The 20521-nt window shown below is 34.3% G+C and overlaps 2 protein-coding genes across 3 annotated transcripts; both read left to right on the top strand.

Moving 5' to 3' along the window:
• Window positions 1–2473: 2473 nt before the first annotated feature.
• LOC122047551 (arginase 1, mitochondrial-like) lies at window positions 2474–8462 on the top strand. Its single transcript, XM_042608909.1, has 7 exons — window positions 2474–2632; window positions 2924–3066; window positions 3677–3836; window positions 6170–6303; window positions 7046–7255; window positions 7754–7864; window positions 8000–8462. Exons 2-7 carry the CDS (start codon window positions 2929–2931, stop codon window positions 8258–8260), a joined length of 1014 nt encoding a protein of 337 aa, XP_042464843.1. The 5' UTR covers window positions 2474–2632; window positions 2924–2928; the 3' UTR covers window positions 8261–8462.
• Window positions 8463–9604: 1142 nt separating this feature from the next.
• Window positions 9605–19720, top strand: LOC122047550 (flowering time control protein FPA-like). 2 transcript variants are annotated; one of them, XM_042608908.1, is made up of 8 exons: window positions 9605–10109; window positions 13508–13753; window positions 14793–14906; window positions 14995–15265; window positions 15354–15449; window positions 15549–15864; window positions 15948–17280; window positions 19123–19720. In XM_042608908.1, exons 1-7 carry the CDS (start codon window positions 9804–9806, stop codon window positions 17260–17262), a joined length of 2664 nt encoding a protein of 887 aa, XP_042464842.1. In that variant the 5' UTR covers window positions 9605–9803; the 3' UTR covers window positions 17263–17280; window positions 19123–19720. The 2 variants fall into 2 exon arrangements, with proteins under 2 accessions (XP_042464842.1, XP_042464841.1); XM_042608907.1 differs by lacking the exon at window positions 19123–19720 and having other exon boundaries at window positions 15354–15864; window positions 15948–18157.
• Window positions 19721–20521: the final 801 nt, after the last annotated feature.

Here is a 20521-nt window from a genome sequence, read left to right as displayed (position 1 = left end):
CTAAATAAAATCTCTAACACTAAATTAGGGCAAAACCCTAATCAACACATAAATATAAACCTAAGTCACACTTAACCAATTTGTATTAAATTCCCCTACACCTTACCTCAATACCTAGCCACTGTTGATGTTGGAACAAGATGGTTGTTGATCCACAACACACAACACTTGGTTGGAATCCACCCTTACTGCTCCAATTAAGAACAGAAGGTCCAGATTCATCAAGGCAACATAAAGAAAACCTAATTTGAGAAACTTACTGGTAGCACTGACCTTGACACCTTCTCCGTGATCAAACCATCCAAAACCTAACCAATATAGGTGTGTCGATCTGCTATGAAAAGGGATCTCGTTACCACATTGCCGGATCAAGAAAGAAATCAACAATTCCAGACACCAATCAACCCTATAGAGATCAGCTACCCAATCATAGATAGTGTTAGGGCACAGGGCTAGAGAGGATAAAGAGAAAACGACTTAAGAACCTACCCTTGTCATCGACGCACGCTCCCGATCCCCGGTGATCTAGGGCACGACAACTGCGGCTAGGGCACAGCGAGATGAGGGCTAGCGTTGGCCCTTCCTTCCGGCGATCGGGTGGTGGCTCGAGCTCTAGGGCTCCACGTCGGTGCAAGGAGGATCGGGGCAAAGGCGAAGAGGAGCTTTGGCGTCGCGGGAGCCAAAGGTGAAAAGAAAGGGTTGCCACTGCTAAGGCTGAGGAGAGGGGTTTTGTACGCTCGGGGAGAAGAGGAACGGACATGAGCGACGGCGGCGCGTCAGTTGGAGAAAAGAAGAAGAAACCGACGGTGAGGCGCGGGGGAGGCGTGGGTCGGGGAAGGAAAACGGGGGAAGAGAAATAAAAGAAAAAGAAAACAAAACTTTTCCTCGTTAAAATAGGGTACTTTAAACATGCTTTCCCGGGACCCAATATTCGATCTCCTTAAACTTGTCATACAAACTCGGAGAAATTCTCAGAAAATTCCTAAAAATTTCGAAAAATTCCTTTATGGTTATTCGTCATTTTTCGATATTTTACAGAATATATGATAGTGAACCTCATAATTTTTAATGAGATAATGGGTTTTAATGACGATGTATTATGATACTTTTATACATAAAGTATTATTATATTAAAATAGTCTTTATTAACTCATCAAAATTACATAAATTTTATCAAAATTATTTTAAATTAATCAAAGTTACGTTAAGATAGTTGTAGCACTTATTTATGTGGTTACTTCACAGCTACAACTACACTTAAAACTTTGAATTCTAAATATTATTATAACAAAATATTATTTATTAAAATTATTTAAAATGTACCTAAATCATTTTAAATTAATCAAAATTATTTAAAAACAATTGTAACATCTACTTAGTAGTTGCTATATAATTTTAACAGCTATTTAGTAGCTATTATTACTATAATATTATCACATTAATTGTTACACGTTATAATAGTCATAATCATTGTACATTATAACAATTAATCATAATTGATTCAATAAAGCTAATAAAGCTAAAGTAAGGAACAAGATTATAGCAGCTACGATATGTTATAGTAATTAATTATAGTTGTTAGAATAATGCTACATGTAAAGTAAAGATATTATCGGAATAAATTATCTAATGACTGGTTTTTCGATTGTTTTTTTTATAATGCCCTTTTCACCTTTATGATTTTATTAATACGTAATCTGTAACTCATTTAAAGGTTTTATTATATATATATATATATATATATATATATATATATATATATATATATATATATAACTTCTTGATTATGATTATGATAGATTGAAACCTTAAGCTTATCATGCTGGCTTGAATATAACATGAATAAAATTAGGCGTGGAGAATGTTTCTCCAATCTTTATCGTATAATTACCTAACAAAAGAGTTTGTTTGATGTATTTTTTTAAAGTAACATTTAAAAGTTGAAAAGAGAAATAAAGCAAGTATTTAAAATTAATTATTTAAAAAAAATATAATTAAGTTGATTAATAGGACTTAGCAATTCTATTACACCTATTGTGGCAATAGGGGTAAGCTGGGCTTCTTTTGCTATGTAGTGATTATTAATTAATATGCAAGTAGTGATAATTAAGGTGGATAAAAAATATTTAATTTTAAATCTTTATGGATTGCCTCCATTAGTAATCTGTAATTTATTTAAAAGATTTATTAATATTAAAATATTTTATAGGATTTTGTATTAGACAAAAGTCAAAGTGCACAAGTTTTACTAAATCATAGGAGCCTTTTATATTGATTTTTTTATTAAAAGAATATATTTATTCGGGTAAAATGATATAATCATCATTTAATATTATTTTTATTGTAAAAACAGAAATCCTTTTGACTTTTGATTCCATCCAATAGTAAAATATCTATGTTATTTTGTTTTTTTTTTAAAAATATAAAAATAGGCATTTTAAAAAATTACCCGTCTGTTAATCTCTTTACCTTTTTTTAGATACCAAACAGGCAAGCACCAATGAAATCCACTGCAGAGATTGTTGCCATAGCGACGGCACGACGAGCTTGATAAAAGCGGAGTTTCGTTCTCCGCTCCACTCGTACCATCCCTCTCTTCAATCTCTGTCCTTCTCTACGCAGTGAGAGTGAGGTATCGGGCACATTTGCCCTTTTCTTGTTCTTATTTTTTGATGAATATGTTTGCTTATGTTAGGTTTTTGATGTGCTCTAGTTTGTACGTTCTTGTATTTTTTTGTTGAAATCTGAATCAGTGTTCTCGATCGGACGTAGATTTCTGTCGTTCTGTGTTCTGGTAGCTGATCAAAATGTTATTTTTTGTTCGTGTTCTTCTGGTGTTATCATGTATTTTTTTATAGATATTTTGGCCATTTTTTCTTATTTATTTGTAGATACTGACGAGATGTTTTTATACGTGTTGTAGAAAAGATGAGCCAGGGAACGAAGTGGATGCACTACTTGAGGCAACTGAGCACCGCGAACGTCTCTAAGGCCTTGATTGAGAAGGGGCAGAACCGGGTCATCGATGCTTCCCTCACGCTGATTCGCGAGAGGGTCAAACTCAAGGTAGAGGAAGTGTTATGTTTGCTGTTATCATCTGTTTTGCTCGATATTGCTTTTTCTGGTTGCGTTTGCAGATCAATATTGTTGGTAGACGTATCATCGAAATGCTATTTTCCAATTTTTTTCATCCTTATTTAGCTACTCTTAGATTAAAATCAATTTTCTAACTTGTAAAGAAAGAGCTATACTTATCAAGCTTCAAAGGATTTTCAATATCGTAATTAGATGTATACTAACAATCTTTAATCTGTATGAAATCCTATTCAAGTATGGACAAGTTTTCCATTCGTTTTTCAAGTTTTCTATAATTTATGTTTCTCAAAAAACTATCTTTTTTGGCGTCACTAACTTCTATATAGTGCTTGCTCTTGTGTTGCTCTGGGTTAGTGATACAGATATATTACTGGTTACCTGCTAAGATTCTTGCTCGCTGATGATGGCTGCTATTCCATTTTTTCTCATTATATCGGTTCCTATTGTGTCTATAAAATTTGAAAAATTTGAAGAGAGTTAATCTAGATGAATTCTCTCTGTAAAATTGATTGGTATCGAGTGCTATGAACCTTTAGCTTTTCTAAATTTCTGAACTAAATGAATCCCCTTCTTTTCACAGGGAGAGTTATTAAGGTCATTGGGCGGTGCGAAAGCTTCAACATCACTTTTGGGAGTTCCACTAGGACACAATTCTTCTTTCCTGCAGGGCCCTGCTTTTGCTCCTCCTCGAATTAGGGAGGCTATCTGGTGTGGTAGTACCAACTCAAGCACTGAACAAGGTAATACAAATTTATCATTTTTTGCATGCATCTAATGTGCCAGTCTTGTTATTGTTGGAACAGATTGACAAAACTGGATTTAGGTTAATTTTCACAGGTTTGACTCTTTTTTTTAAAAAAATCTTTGCAGATGTGTTGTCTTCTTGTTTTGGTGCTTAATCATAGTCACTTAGTTGACATGAAAGTTGTCACTTGTTTCATGTTCTCTGTAGACTTACCAAAATATGAGTCAGCCTCCTAAAGTTGGTTGCTGAAATATTTGGACTTGCTTTTCACATTGATATAACCAGTCTATTTGATTGTTCTAATCTGAATATTTACATTGCAAATGTTGGTTTCTCGGTTGTATCCATTGAAAACTGAGAGCTTGGCTCTTTATGTCAGGTATTTGATTTATTGCCGATCATGCACAAGCAAAGAACACTTGTGACCCCACTTCTGCTTAAACATTTTCAACAAGGAACGAGCATATCATGAGTGAAATATTACACAGGGATATGAAGATGACACATACTGATGTTTGAATTATACAAAACAGTAAAAAACACAAAAAAGTAATAAGAAAATTAGTGCTCTCTTAAAGCAATAGAAAATGAGTTAAGATGATATGGAAATTTTCAAAGACTGATCAGTAAATTGTATAATTGGCTAAAGCAAACTAGTTATAGTTGGTGGCAAAAGGTCATACGCTAATCCGGGTGCCCCACATGACCGGTCCCATAGTCATTTGTAGAGAGGTAAATCACAGGTGGCTTTGCCTTTGAAACCATTGCATGGGGGAGCGCAGGAATATGGCAAGCATTTCGCTGCCATGAATTGACCTCCAGACCTCTTGGTGGCAACGCCCATGCAATGATCTGCCTGTCCCGTGAGGACTGTACTGGTTATAGTTGTAAATATGAGATGTGGAGGGGACAAAAAAGAGCATTATTAGTGCTTACAATTTAAAATACATTCAAGTGATTTAGATATTACTAGCAAGATAGCTTACAAAATAGTTCAATAGTAGGATAAGGATCCATGTAAATAATCACAGTATACTGGGTTTCATGGTTGCTACTGCTGGTGAACAAGAGAACATGTCAGGATGTAGGAAAATGGAAAGAAAAAGAATTGAAAGGATGAGGAAAGATAATAAAATAAAGAGGGATGTGACTCCTCGATTTGAAAAATCCTAATCCTCTTTATACCCTTCTTCAGTACTATGGTAGCATGATCAGCAAGAATGTATTTTACAATAACTTGTTCCACCAAACTATATGTCCTTGAAATGAAATCTACATGAATGTGTTTATTTTCCTTTATTAGTGTATTTGAAGCTAGCTTGTTCTTCATACTTTAATTTATTTCCCAAAGAAATTTTTATTTATTTGTTTAGCACCATTGTAAAATAAAAAGGACTTTGGATCCTAGTAAGTTACAGGAAAATCCAATTGCTACGACCACAAGAACGCAAAGAACAACAATGACAATTGTGTCCCAAATTTTTTAAAACTGGTGATTGAGAAACTACTGGTCCATCTTGATGTGTTAAGATTGGAAGCTGATGTCTGAGCATTCCTGCTGTTACTTTATTTAATTTTGATATAATAATAACTTCAAGAATGTCTCTACAATATATGAATTTTACAAATGAAAAAAGTGATAATAATTGATGCTAAAGACATGTCTCTAGATGTTCATCTGATTGGTTTTACTATTTAGGGAATACAAACATAAGCCTTCATTGCATTTCATTTGCTTCTTCAATAAGTTATTCACATCTGTTGTCAAATAGACCAGTATTATCTCTCTTTTTTTTTTCACACTTTCTCTTCGAATTTTAGTTCGTTGTAGGCCTAAAATTCTCCAAGCAAGCACATATTTTCTTTTATAAATAGGTTTCTTGACTCCATTTTATATATATACACACATGCACCAATGACCTAAGTGTTGAATCTGGAAACAAGAATTGATTTGAATGGTCTTTTCATAGATATTGATTTTTGTCTGTGATGTGAGGTCCCTTTCTTTGGTTTTGACATGCTATCTATGATTTGGAAGATTGCAGAAGTTTGATGTAGGAACTATGAACGATTATAAAAGGGGTCTTGGAATTGCTATTAGATTTTACTTAATTAATGGTATGCCACAAATAATTGAAGTTCATTTTCTTATCAGCTTTATTGAGAACTTTATATCAGAAGATTCCTATTCTGAGAAAGTTTATTTTTGGGGGTATTTTCAATATGTTTTTTTGGAGTATATTTTTGGTGCCCATCCTTTCCTTTACGGTTCAATTTCTTGTAGATGATGGAATATCTCAATTTATATACAACTTGGTGTTTGTACAGGTAAAGAATTAGATGATCCGCGTGTGCTAACTGATGTTGGTGATGTTCCTATACAAGAGATACGAGATTGTGGAGTTGATGATGACAGACTAATGCATATTATAAGTGAGTCCGTCAAGCTAGTGATGGAACAGGTAACAAAATATTTCAATTTCTTATTCTATTCTTTAGTATTTAAGTTATTTACACTATTCAATTTTTTTGAAATTGTCATGCTATTGCAATATTTATAGTTCTAGGCAGCTTGTAAATTATCCTAAGCAGATTGGGATATATCACAAGCTTAAAAAAATTACTACAATTACATTGATTTTAACTCACCATTAAGTTTTATATAAAACTTTATTGTCAGTCTGGTGATGTAGATTTATTTTTGTTACAAGTAGAACGTTTTTAATCACTTATTTTCCATTTTTTTTATGAATTTTCAATGTACACGTCTACAATGTTTTACACTTTTTTTTCTCATTCGTAGCCACTGGTGCTTCTGAATAATAACATTTATTATATTAATTCTCCTTTTAATCTTGCACATCTTTTTTGTTCTGATCTTTGTATCTTTGTCATGTTAACCTTTCTTTGAGTTCATCTTTGATTTTTTCTCGATCTTTATTAGATACATATTGATCAGATATTTACTACTTGGAGACGATATGCTTTAAATAAAATGCTATAGTAGTTCTTATACTAGTCCTTAAGATTGGATATCTACTTGGGTTGAAAGATAGGAAGAAGAGGGGGATGAAAAGAAACACAAAAACATACATTTGTGATTCAAACCCAAATGTAATTTTGTGAATCTTTCCTCCGAGTAAATCCAGCCTTAGTTTCAGCTATTGTGCAGTATTCTCGCTGAGCTTGTTATTTGATTGATAGGATCCACTGCGACCTCTTGTTTTGGGTGGTGACCACTCCATATCTTTTCCCGTCATTCGAGCTGTATCAGAAAAGCTAGGCGGGCCTCTAGATATTCTTCACCTAGATGCCCATCCAGATATATATGATGCTTTTGAGGGAAACAAGTATTCACACGCTTCTTCTTTTGCGCGAATAATGGAGGGAGGATATGCAAGGCGCCTTCTACAGGTATTCTTCTCTCAAATTCATTAAGAACGATTTTCGACATTTTACATTTAGATTCAGATTCTGAGGACATTTTTTCTGTTACACAGTAAAAATAAACCAGAGGGCAATATTTGTTTTACTTTCTGAAAATTTGTTTTACTTTTCTACTTTGTGAAAGTTTCGTTTTTCTAAGCTTATATTTTGTTGATTGTATCGTCTATGTATCATATGGAAGGAAGCTTACTAGATTTCTTGTGATCAATAGTCCACAAGCGATACAGAACGATTCAAAAAATGGGTGAATAATCTGATCTTAGTATTATTTGTGTGAAGTAACTTAGCAGTATTATACGAAGTTTTTCTCGACGAAAAGAACATTATTCGAAGTATGACCTCTTATGATCTGTGCATTATGACATTTGCTACAGATACATAGCATTTCTCCACTATGTGAAGGGCTATCAATGTTATTTCTTCAATGTTTCATTTTGATATGGAAAATAGTTTATTTCATTTCAGGTGGGAATTAGGTCTATTACTCGCGAAGGGCGGGAACAGGGGAAGAGATTTGGGGTTGAGCAATACGAAATGCGCACTTTTTCGCAAGACCGCCATATTCTAGAAAATTTGGTATTGTTTTATTTCCTCAAACACCAGATCAATTGTTCATCTTCGCGTTGATAGTTTGATTTGTGTCAAAACTCTACTTGATACTTGTACATTGAATGAATGAGCTAAGAGTTGCATGCCTATGTAATTTGGCAGAAACTAGGCGAAGGGGTTAAGGGTGTCTACATCTCGGTGGATGTTGATTGCCTCGACCCTGCATTTGCTCCCGGAGTGTCTCATATTGAGCCTGGCGGTCTCTCGTTCCGTGACGTACTCAACATCCTCCACAATCTCCAAGCTGATGTTGTGGGTGCCGACGTTGTGGAGTTCAACCCGCAACGTGACACCGTCGATGGGATGACTGCAATGGTGGCCGCAAAGCTGGTGAGGGAACTTACTGCAAAGATTTCCAAGTAGAATCCGCCATACCGACTCTTTTGGTGTTGCCTTGAACAATTTATTTTGTGTCCTCTTAGCTTTCATGGCAAACTCTGGAGTGGTTCATCTTGTACATTTTAAATGAAGTGAAAGCTGCATCATTCATCTAGACAATCAAACTAAAAGTTATGATGAATGTGCGAACTTGACTATACAATAAAAGTTGAATCATTCGTCTAAACGATCATTCATCTTGTTCGAGCCATGCTCCTCATGGCTTGAAGCCTTGAACTTGATATGATCGGACTGAGCTTGTCGCAGTCGTCTTTGTAGGTATGGGTATTAAATATTTATGAATAAGTTTGGTGTATGATAAGAGTATTTATATTTATTCAAATAAATAAATAAATTTGAATAATTTATTAAATTAAAATGATCAAATTCGAAGATCAGAGTAAATGGATTAAAAAATTGAATAAATAAATTTGTAATATCAAATTTATTAATCAATTTAACAAGTCTAACGAATTTGATTTAAAAGTTCGATGATATCTAAATAAATTTATGGGGTGATCGGTTAGCTTCATTGATATCCTTAAGGTGATTGGTTCGGTTTCATTGAAGTTTTTTATCGATTACTAAGATAAATTGGAAAGCGCATGTGGCACGAAAGTTTTTCACCGGCCACTAGGATAAATCGGGAAGCGCACATGGTGGCCCGCCTAGAAGCTTAATATCCTTTGATTGCGCCTCTCATCTGAAGGAAATCTTTTTATAAATATACACTAGAGATCGAATCGTAGATGTTTTGATGATAATCTAAATATTCTATCATAATTGTGGACAAAACAGTGAGTTTTTACCTTATAGAATACATATTATAATTGTATACTTTCAGTCCAGAATTAATTTCAGTCATGTAATCTCATCGCTTTTATTATTTTGATAATTTTTCCATTTTAATTATTTTTTTATATAATAGCTTCATCTCCGAATCTACTATATATTTGAGTAAAACTTTGTCCTCAGGACGTAGTACAATTGGAGGTGCATGATATTGTAGTCGAGAAGTTCAAAATTTGATCCTCGAAATGTCACGATCTAGGATTAACGTCTCTGCTATGCGCTTTTAATTATGTATTTATATTTATCTCCCTCTATATTCGTGAGACCGACTCTAGGAGATCCGTTAATGTGGTGGTTCCACATATATTTGACTGAAACTTCAAAAATTATGAAGGGGCTAAAAATAAAATTCCACACGTTACTGTAATAATTTATACATCTGAAGGCGCATAGCATAATTCTGGTTGTACCTCGAATCGCGTCTTAGGCCGTTACGATGCGTCGGGTCCTCCGTATCTTCTTTATATAGACCGCCGCGGGTCGAAGGGTCCTCTGCTTCGAAGCTCTAGGGTTTCTTTCCCCTTCCTTTCCGCCTCCGTCTCCAATTGCAGAATCCGAGTCGCCTGTTCGTCGATCTGCCCCGCGTTCGATTTCTGTGAGCGTTTTCTGTACTTTTTTTTTGTTTCTGTAGATTCGCTTCCGTTGGCAACCGTTTAGGATTCGGCCGGAACCGGCGATGCCGATCGACAAGTCTGCTGTTGTTTCTTCCGACCACTGCCGCCCATCGTCTGCCAAGGATCCGGAGAGCAGTGAGTCCGCCTCGAATACCCTCTGGGTGGGGCAACTCTCCGCCGAAACCACCGATTCGGATCTGATGTCCATCTTCTCCAAGCATGGCGCCTTGGATTGCACCACCATGCGCTCGGCGAGGAACTACACCTTCATGTACTTCCGGCAAGACGAGGAAGCCAAGGCTGCAAAGGAAGCCCTCCAAGGGTACGTGATCCACGGGAGCGCCATCAGGATCGAGTTTGCCAAACCGGTTTGTACCACTCCTTTCACTTTTGTGTAGATTAACATGAAATAGGAAAATCTGGTTAGGTTTCTTTGATTCATTGTTCTATCTTTGCACGTTGTATGTTCAGTTAGGTCTTCCGATAGAATCTATGTTTCTTTTGCATATGATGAAACTATTCATCGTCACAATCCACATTATTAATAAGTCGAACAAATCACTGGGAAAAAGGGTAGTTGGACGCAGATTTGTCAGCTAGTAATCTTTCACTGTCATTTTTTTCTCATGTAGCAACTTGTGAGTCAATTGTCATTTATAACCTACATCGCACAAGCTGAACTTGCTTTATGGATGTGCACTGTAATACACTGGAGTAAATAACAATTTTTTTTAGTTTAGAATCTAGTTGTCCGTCTAATCCTGGAGTTAAACAATCTTCCCTCTAGTCTGCCTACCGGGTAAATCTAGAGCACACTCAGAAGCTGACCTCTAGGATATTTGTCCCATTTGGGATTTGAATTTTGGTTGTCTTAGCATAGTGTATGCACACTCAGAAGCCGAGATTTCAATTTTGGTCCTCTTATTGTTCATTTGAGTGCTTTACCACTTCACCATGCCTGCGGGGGCTAGTTCAGAACAATCTTAGATTGGTGAAGACATATATGATGCAGCAGTTTTGCCTGCTTATTCAATTAATTCATTATACCCTGACTCATAAGCTACTTGTATATCACATATTTTAGATCAGTATCTATGGCCTTATTAGGTGCTAGAATTTTATATTTTTGTTTCGATAAGTTTAATTTTTAAAAGAAAAATTCCATCTTCTCAGAATAGTAAAATTCTGAGTTTTGACATAGTGGAAAACTGAAAAAACTTGTCAAGAAAAGAATTGAATGAGAAGTGTTGACTAAGACCACCAGTTTAGCATATGTTGTTAATGAAATATTTGCTTGTTTGTCATCATTTTTTTTAAGATATCATCCAGGAGAGGGCTTTGAAGAAGAAAACACAGCCTTAGATTTTTTTGTTATCTGTTTGTTGGAGTTGGTGTAAAGGTAACTGCGTACAGTAGACTCTTTTTCATGACCTTGTTGGCGGGAGTTTTGTGCACTGGGCTGCCTTTGTTTATTAGAGTTGGTGTCAAAAAAATTTAAAGAAAAGTAAACATTGGAGTTCCGAAAAAAACAAATGTATTTTAAATAGCCCTTCTTTCTTTGACAATTTCTTTTAGGACACATGACAGGCGCAAACCCTTTCTAACAAGGGTTGTGATTTCAGTGGAAGTGGTTGGTTGACTGCTTTGCAGCTCTAATTCATTTTTGTTAATCAAATTGACATTGTAATCCTTATAATCTAGTAACAACTAGTTAAAATTGGTGTAACTACTTAGTTAATTCCAATTTCCGTCTTAAGAATTTGTAGCTCCAGCTTGTGAATTCCAATTTTAATAAGGTTAAAATAAATTCCAATTTGAACTCATTTGATCCGACTTATTAACTACACCTAACCCTAAATTGAGCTTCGACCGACTTTAAAATTTAAAATATTGGTTTGATTTGCTTAATTCGTTTTCTGAAAAAAAAGGTTTAAAATGCAAAATTTTAAATGGGATGATATTTGGTTCGACGATATCTAGCGAGCTTCATGTCCTCTTTACGTCTTTTCTTTGCTTTTGTTTTAATGCTAAGGAATATCTTGGGTTCGATGCTTTAATTAAATAAAAATTTATATGTTTAAATTCAGAAAATAATTTAATGCATTTTTTGAAAAAAAAATCATTCGAATATTATTATTATTTTTTAAAAAAAATTAGTTTGTATCAAGTATCAGCTTATATGTTTAAGTTCAGAACATAATTTAGTTTATTTTTAAAAAAATATTTCATTGGAATATTTTTATTTTTATTTTTATTATATATTTTTTAGTTGTTACCGGTTATTTAGCTTATGTTGACTAATCTTGGGAGTGATTGGTCTAAGGAAGTTTTTCCACTGATCAAAACGGTAAATCGGTAAGGGTTAGCTCGGTTTGGTCCCAAGAAAGTTTTTTCACTAGTTACAAGGGTAAATCGTGAAACACTCTCCGTGGACAATTCATTAGTCTAACGTTCTTAAGTCAACCATCAATTAAGAAAATTTATCTGTTAATTTGTCAACTGTTCCTTAGATGTCTAGAAAATTAAGAACACTGGTGCACCATTGCCTCCGGCTTCATTTGAATATTATTGAAAATAGATAATGATTGCAATAGGTGTGTTCTAATCATATCAGATTACTATATTTTTTAAAACTCTATCTAGCTTAATTTGAAGGAACAGAAATTTGAATTTAATTTTATCAAAAAATATTGAATCTAAAATTTTTAAATTGTTTTAGTAGAGTTCCATTTTTTTTTTTTTAAAAATTTTTACTTATAAAATTAAATAAATTTAATTACAAAAATCAAAATTTAATTTGAATCTAAAATATAATATTTAACCTTTTAAAAATTGAAAACCATCTCTATTTTTTGTTCACTCTAATTGATTTTAGTTAAGTGTAAGAAACAAAATCCAATTAAAATCAAAGATAAAATTTTGAATTATTTCATTATATCCGATTGTTTTATTAAGGATTTAATCAAATAAAATACTTAATGCTCAAAGCTTTTATCAGATGCTTTTATTAAGTGCGTTCATTTCAAAGAAATTTATATCATTAAAAATGAAATTCCCTCAAATTTTTAAATCTAAAATTGCTCAAATATTATAGAATTTAAAAGCAAAGTAAGCCCTAATTTATAGAGGATAAAAAACCTTATTCTGCTCATTCTAACATCAAATGTTGAATAAATTTAAGTGTAAATTATTATGAAATGAAATAAGTATATAGTATACAAGTGACTAAAATTAAAAATTAATTGGTTGCAAGCATTTTTTTAACTCTAAAACTGTGGATCAAATTAATCAACAGATAAAAGTAGAGGAGGAAGCATAAATTATACACTGGCAGTTTAATTAATTAGTAAGTAAACAATTAATTATAATAAAAAGTTACAACTCATATTAATTAATATTAATCATGGTATTATTAAAAATTTAATTAAATAAGTACTTAAATCACAATGGCATGACAAAATATAGTGCCAAAACCATATTATTCCGGTATGGATTGAGATTTTAAACTTGATTGTTTGTATGATAAAGTACTGCATCTTCCATGGAATCAATTGATCAATGCATCCTCTCATACATTATTACAGCCTTTGCTAGAAGCCTAGAACAAGCATACTAAATGTTAAATGGTACCGTGCTTGCTTATTTTTCATTTTTCATTTTTAGTTAGTTTTTTGCTCATCACATTGGGAAAAACTAACTCATTTGAATCAAATGTTTGAAAGTATTGTAATCTAAATATTGTTTTGTGTTAATTTTTCTCATTCAGCCAAGAGCAGCTAAGCAGATTTGGGTTGGTGGGTTTAGCTCAGCTATAAGTAAGGAGCAACTTGAGGAAGAGTTTATGCAGTTTGGTAAGATTGAAGAGTACAGATTTTTCAGGGATCGAAATTCAGCTATTATTGAATATTATAAGTTAGATGATGCAATTGCCGCTCACAAAAATATGAATGGAAAGAAGTTTGCTGGTCAACAGCTACTTGTTGATTTTCTACGGTCTCAACCTCCTAGAAGGGTATGTTTTCTGACAGCTATATCTGTTTTATTTTTGTTTATTTTCTGTTAATTATCTTGACGAAGGTTTGTCTATATGTTGCCATGGCACTTAAGGTTTTGAAAAAGTGTATGAAGGCAAGCACTGCTGCATCACTAACATTAGTTACATTGACAATAATGTTTATCACGTGTGAAAAGATGTATTAGTTTATTTTCTATAATATATATCGATCTAAACAACCTAATCAATCAATATAACAAAACTATTGTTTTTCAGTTAATAATCAATTAGGCATCTTAAGCACTATGCTTGGGCTTTTTAAGAAATCTGTTCTATGCATGATCTAAACATTTGATATTTGGCACACTAGAAATCTCATATTTGGCTATGTAAAGTTATATAATTTGGTCCCATGCAATCAATTTTAAAAAGCAGTCATTTCTCAGATGACATTTTACTAATATTATTTTTGATAATCTTGCATCTAAGTGTATATTTTTATTTTTATCACAGATCAATATTATATATAAAATGTTATGCAGCACAGAATATGATTATTGCATGAAGACTGAAAAAATGCTGCAATATCACCATCTAAACAATTGAAGTTGGTGAACAAGTAATAGAGGCTGTTCATTCTAATTTGGTTTTCAGAAAAAGAAATAACACATATGGCCTATTCTAATTTGTTCCTTCCTCCCCCAGAACTCTGATCTTTAACAATATTGATAATCATAAATAAGGTCTGTTTGTTTTGCCTTAAATGTTTTTTCTTATGTATTCTCTATGAAAATGGGAAAAATTAGCAAGAAAAGTATAATTCTGTGTAGTTCATAGAGGTGGAATTCATTTTCATCTTTTGCATTGTGCTAAACATTAGAAAATCTAAAAAAAATATTTATGTGAAACAAATGAACCCTTATTTACTTACTTTTTCTTTGTACTTCCCTTTGTACTGATACTGTTTCAATGTGCACGAAGTGATGTGCACAAATGATATTTCTGTTGTTTGATTATCTACTAATGTTGTTCTTACTGATTGTCTCTCATTGAATAGGAGTGGCCTGACCGCCAGGATTCGAGGAATGGACACCTGGGCAACCTAAGATCTTTGCCATTCGAGAGAGTGAGAAATTTTTATAGTTCTTCCCTAGGGCCTAAGTGGGATATGGTACATTGTTTTCTCGATTGCTATTTTGCTTAGCTTTACTGATTTTATGAATCTTGTCTCATGCTTCATTGTTTTCTTGAAATTTCAGCCTCATGGAGTGCTCCAAGATGGCCCTCCAAGCAATGTTCTTTGCATAAGATATCCACCTCCTGTTCAGATTGATGAGAAGATGCTTCACAATGCCATGATTCTTTTTGGCGAAATTGAAATGATAAAATCCTTTCCTTCTGGACACTATTCTCTTGTGGTGTTCAGAAGTATTGATGAAGCTAGGCGTGCAAAAGATGGTTTACAGGGTCGTCTGTTTAACGATCCTAGGATACAGATACTCTATTCCAACAGTGAACTTGCTCTACCGGGTAAGAATAATTTGCCGCCTTTCTCTGAATTTAAAATTTATAGCACCTAGATCTGATGTTTTTATATATGGACCTCTTGAACGGTTAGGTCCTGGTCGTCTGATTGCCCCGAATAATTTGCTTGACCTCCTGCATGCCAATAGGTCATTTGGGCCACAAGGACCAAATCTCCGTCATGAACTCGGTATTCTTCATCCAAATCTCCTTGAGGTTGATGCTAGCAAATCTATACCTTGGACATATCGGCCCCCTTCAGCACTAGGAATTCTTCCTTTTCCTCCAGGTTTGTTTCAAGATATCCGATCCATGCCTGATGGATGGGATGGAGATGATGTGAGAAACCCGAAGAGGATTAGGCTGGATAGTCCTCCCAGCGATGATGATTTTCGTCAAAGGAGGATAACTGGTAGCAGCACTATGGAGGAGCAACTATTTTTGTTACCTCGTCAAGATAGAAGTGCTTCTAGTCGTAGTCAACTTGGTCCTTACTTACACCCTTCTGATAAAGACTACATTTGGCGTGGTGTTATTGCTAAAGGAGGAACACATGTTTGTTATGCTCGCTGTGTACCAATAGGAAAGGGCATCAACTCTCCAATGTAGGTTCCATTTTCCCGCTCTCCATGTTCTTGATTTTGTAGATTGATATTCGTTCTAACTACAATTTGACATATTTTGGCAGGCCAAGTGTCGTCAACTGCTCGGCTAGAACTGGATTAGATATGCTCACAAAACATTGTGCTGAGGCAACCAATTTTGAGGTCGTTTTCTTTTTACCTGACAGCGAAGAGGACTTTGCCTCTTACACAGAGTTCTTAAGGTACCTAGGCCTAAAAAATCGTGCTGGGGTTGCAAAGCTTGAAGATGGTACAACTCTATTTTTGGTACCACCGTCGGATTTCTTGACCAAGGTATTGGGTGTGAATGGTCCTGAACGCCTGTATGGTGTTGTTCTAAACATGCCCCAGCAGCCACCTGCTGCAGTTGTGCAACAGTCACAACAGATTGATCAGGAAGAACCTAATTTCCAGAAAACTAACAATTTTGTCCGCCACAATGAAGATCAGACACTAAGAGGTGATTATTATCAGTCTCTGCATGAGGAAGTGGTACGACGTTCTGCTGTTGAAAAATTCCCACTAGCTCAGGGAGATGAGCAACACATGGCGCAACCAGCTTCACTAAACCAAGATAACAATGTTGCTGTTGCAACGTCGCAGTTGAAGGCTACCTTAACTCCTGATTTAATAGCTACTTTAGCTTCTCTTATACCCAGCAACAATCAATCATCAGCTTCTGGTGCTGCTCAGTTGCCATCCAACTTGATTGTCAGACCTACTTCATCCTATACTTCTACACCATTTCAGAGTCGGAGACAAGAGAACCAAATGGCTCTTTCTCTTAATTCGATGGAGCAACAGAAACAGTCACCACATTTAGGACAAGATTTCAATAGCCAGGCACCTCCGGTCTCCCAATTTCCACCCTTCACGACTATCCAAATTCAAAATCCTACTCTTACCATGCCACAAGCCCCTGCTGTTTCAACCAATCTGTTGAATAACTATGAAATCTCACACCGGGGACAGTTTTCTGCCACCCAGAACAATCAACTTTATCAGTTCGACAACACTCACGGTAATCATGACAACTATGGAAGTTTAACTACAACAAACGTTGCTGATTCATTTTCTTCTTCGGTTCAGCAGCAACCGAGAATTGGTTCATTGTCTGCTCATAGTTTAATTGGAAATATGCCTCAGCACCAACCTGCTTTGTCAATTTCGAATGAAAAAGGGAATCCGGAGCTTCCTAATCAAGGGCAGCAGTTACAAAACATATTACCAAGTTCAACCCAGGGCACATCCCAAGGTGATGCTGACAAGAACCAGCGGTATCAGTCAACCCTTCAGTTTGCTGCTAATTTACTTCTCCAAATTCAACAGCAGCAGCAGGTAAATGCTAGCACACCAACGGGATCTGGAACCCATCAGTGAGACCGACTTCGGTATCAGGTACTGCTTATTGATATGCTGAATTTTCTTGCTTAGTTTAGTCCAAGCATCTTTTATTATCATTAAGGTTCAGCCTCACACGAATGCATAGTTTGGTTCATAAATAGGTAGAGTTAAGAAATTGTAAAAAACATATCCTTGGGTTCTATTCCTTGCTACTGCAGAAGGAGACTAATAAATTGAAATCCATTAGACTGAACGTTTGAGAGTAGAGAGAGATTATAGAAGTTACGGAGCGACAACTAAAGATAACTTCTGGTTGACAGAATGAAAAGTATAGTGACAGCATGATTACTTAGATTTGGGTGATAATTGGTGGGATTAGTTTTTGCCTCGATAACCATGTATACTTCCACACTAATCCTTTTCTTTATTAATTATAGTTTGAGTCTGCCTCTTTTACAACAGTAATAGAATAATATCCATCAACTAGATGTTTTGAAAGTTTATATAGAAAATTGGAAAACAAAGGGTGGAATATACTTGTTCATGCTAAGGGTATTAGCTGAACTGTAAGCATTGTTCATCACAAATTATTTTCCTTTCATTCTTGTTGGGCAATGACAGTAAGTTACAGAAAATTTCGCAATGCACTTAGGTTATGTTCACAGTAGTGGCAACTAAAGATGAAAAACACTAAAAGGAACAGATTCCTGCATTACTCGACTATTACTCGTCTGTTATTTTGTGCTCGAGTCATGATGCATGCTTTACCATAGGAACAAACTCGAACTATCTCGTACTTTCCTCTTTGTTTGTCATTTTTGTCTGATTTTTTTTTTCAACTTATATTACCAGTTTATGATCTGAGTTTGCTATTTCCCCCAAGATCTTGATGGATATTTATGTTTATCCTGCATTTCATGTTCTTGAATTATATTTTGTTTAGTTCTTATTCTTTGTAAAGGAAATTATCTTTTCTTATTCAAATATGCCGTCTATTCTGATCGAAGTGGAACTTTGTCGAGGAGTTAAAATTAATTTAGGAATCCTTCGAACATGTGAAGACCTTTAAGCCCACTTTAGCATCCGTCTTATAAGTATCAAATCACTATCCTAATTTCGGCATCCAAGTTATAGCTATTGTATCTTCGTGTGAGATCGTAAATCAGAATTCCCCTGTCCCTACTTATGGTAGAAGAGATACAATCGGGAGTTCGGGGTTGCCTTGCGACATTAAAATCGACAATCTCTTTACTAAAGTAATGCGAATATCATCATCTCTCCACATAATGTCTTGACGGTTTCATCTTTTGCTAAAGATAATAACAATACTTTGGAAACCAATATTTGTAGTTCTATCGATGCTAAACATTTTTAAAGTTAATTTCAGTAGGAAGGTATTGTTGATTATTGTGAGCCATCCTTTGCACTTCACCTCCTTTCTTTGGTGAGCTCGCAACTTTTTTTGGTTGGAAATTTCAATTAGAAATTAATTTTATGCGAACGCTAGTATACGCGAAGCCTGTAGTATAATTCGTTTCAAATTGATCTCAAATCTCTCAAAAACTCACTGAAAATATACAAAAACAACATAAATAGTGAAGTCTAAGATGATTCTCAGTAAAAGTTAAGGGCTTATATGAAAATATATTTGGTCTGTTTTTTCCCCATCTATTCTGGAAACGTTTCGATAGATTTATATGTTTTTTTAGGAAAATTATATTAATTGCCTTAAAAATACTGTAAGTTAAAGTCTAAATTTGATTTGAATCATAAATTTTATATTTTTTGCTGATTAAATAATTTTGTAAAAACAAAAAAAAATATGATAACGCTCTATAATTTTCCGATTTCGAACGAGTTGTCTTAACTACTGTTCTGATTCTCTCAATGTTGTAGGTTGGTTGTGGCCCTTATTGAGGAGGAAACAAAGTCGTTCGTTTGCGCGACTTATTGAGTTTGTCGAGAGTACTTACGAGATGCAAATGCGATTGCAAAATGGAAAAAGGAGTGAGCTTATTTGAAGGAAATACAAGTGGTGTATCTTCTCGTCTGTTATCGATCTGGACTTGCTTCGTTTAGCTACTATTGTGTTCGGGACAAACTACGGGACTTGGTTTTCGATTCGTCATTGTCTAATTCATTATATCATCATTTTTGTTTCAAACCAAGTTATGAACAGACTAGCTAGGTTTTGCCTAACAATCCATCCATGCCCCTAAGATGTAGATAGACAGTGAGTTTTTTCGCATGGTTTACTTTGATGGACTGGAGAGGAGGGGGCGTTGTGAGGCAATTTGTGGTTGCCACTTTGCGATCCGCTTCTCTCAAGACCACAATCTCACTAGAGTCCTCTATTTTTGTTTTATGAGCAAAAATTAAAAGAGCAGTACCATGAGCGTCTCATTTTCATTTTTATTAAAAGAGCATATCACTCGAACCCCCTTTGTAAAATGATCTCAGGCACAATGATTAATAAATATTATTATCTCTGGTACCATGCATTACATTCTGAATTGATTAGTCAATTATATGATATGAACAGAATAAGTGTGTTGTAATAATTATGAAATTGTAACTGTTGTAAATATTATAGTAATTATATTTTTGTAATTGTTAACATAATTATAATAATTATAATTTTATAGCTGTTATGTATATTATTAAATAAGACAAGTTTGAGTTATAGTAGTTATAGTTTGTTGCTATTATAATATGAATATTATTGAACCAGATAAGTCAAAGTTGGAATAGTTATAACTTTATAGTTACTACAATAAATATGAATGTTAGGTGAATATATTAAATTGGTATTGTAGTAATTATGAAATAGTAATTATTATAATATGAATATTTTTAAACATTAAGTATGTTTATAGCTATTAAATTATTGCCGCTATAATATATAATATTGCAATAATGTTGTAGAACAAGTTTGTCTGAACTATTTAAGATTTAAATTTGAAATTGAAATTTGACAGTCAAAAACTGAAATTGGTCTTTTTTTTTTTAATTAAAAGTAGCCAAACAGTGCCAAAGGTGAAATCGTTTGTCTCCAATACACTCGATCTTAAGTTATCATGAGAGAGGTAAATCATGATAGCTAAGAGGGTAAGTGGTGGTGAGATGAGTTGTATAGAACCTAAAGATTTATTCTCCGATAGTTTTATGATTCGATCCTATAATTTCATATGATAAATATATCATCATTTATCATCTCGGATAATCGAGAAATCTAAAAGTAGCCAAACAGTGTATTTATTTAAGGAAGCTGTGTCCTTTTCATGAAGGAATGTAG

This window comes from Zingiber officinale, chromosome 2B, assembly GCF_018446385.1.
Source record: "Zingiber officinale cultivar Zhangliang chromosome 2B, Zo_v1.1, whole genome shotgun sequence".
Lineage (NCBI taxonomy): Eukaryota > Viridiplantae > Streptophyta > Magnoliopsida > Zingiberales > Zingiberaceae > Zingiber > Zingiber officinale.
This window is presented reverse-complemented; position numbering and strand designations above follow the sequence as displayed.

Bases quoted from the DNA above. Each gene is read 5' to 3' on its own strand.
- LOC122047550 (XM_042608907.1), top strand. From the start codon at position 9,804: ATGCCGATCGACAAGTCTGCTGTTGTTTCTTCCGACCACTGCCGCCCA. The intron at 15,266-15,353 runs GTAAGAATAATT...TTGAACGGTTAG, and splicing joins CAGTGAACTTGCTCTACCGG to GTCCTGGTCGTCTGATTGCC. The intron at 15,865-15,947 runs GTAGGTTCCATT...ATATTTTGGCAG, and splicing joins AAGGGCATCAACTCTCCAAT to GCCAAGTGTCGTCAACTGCT.
- LOC122047551 (XM_042608909.1), top strand. From the start codon at position 2,929: ATGAGCCAGGGAACGAAGTGGATGCACTACTTGAGGCAACTGAGCACC. The intron at 3,837-6,169 runs GTAATACAAATT...GTGTTTGTACAG, and splicing joins CAACTCAAGCACTGAACAAG to GTAAAGAATTAGATGATCCG. The intron at 7,256-7,753 runs GTATTCTTCTCT...ATTTCATTTCAG, and splicing joins ATGCAAGGCGCCTTCTACAG to GTGGGAATTAGGTCTATTAC.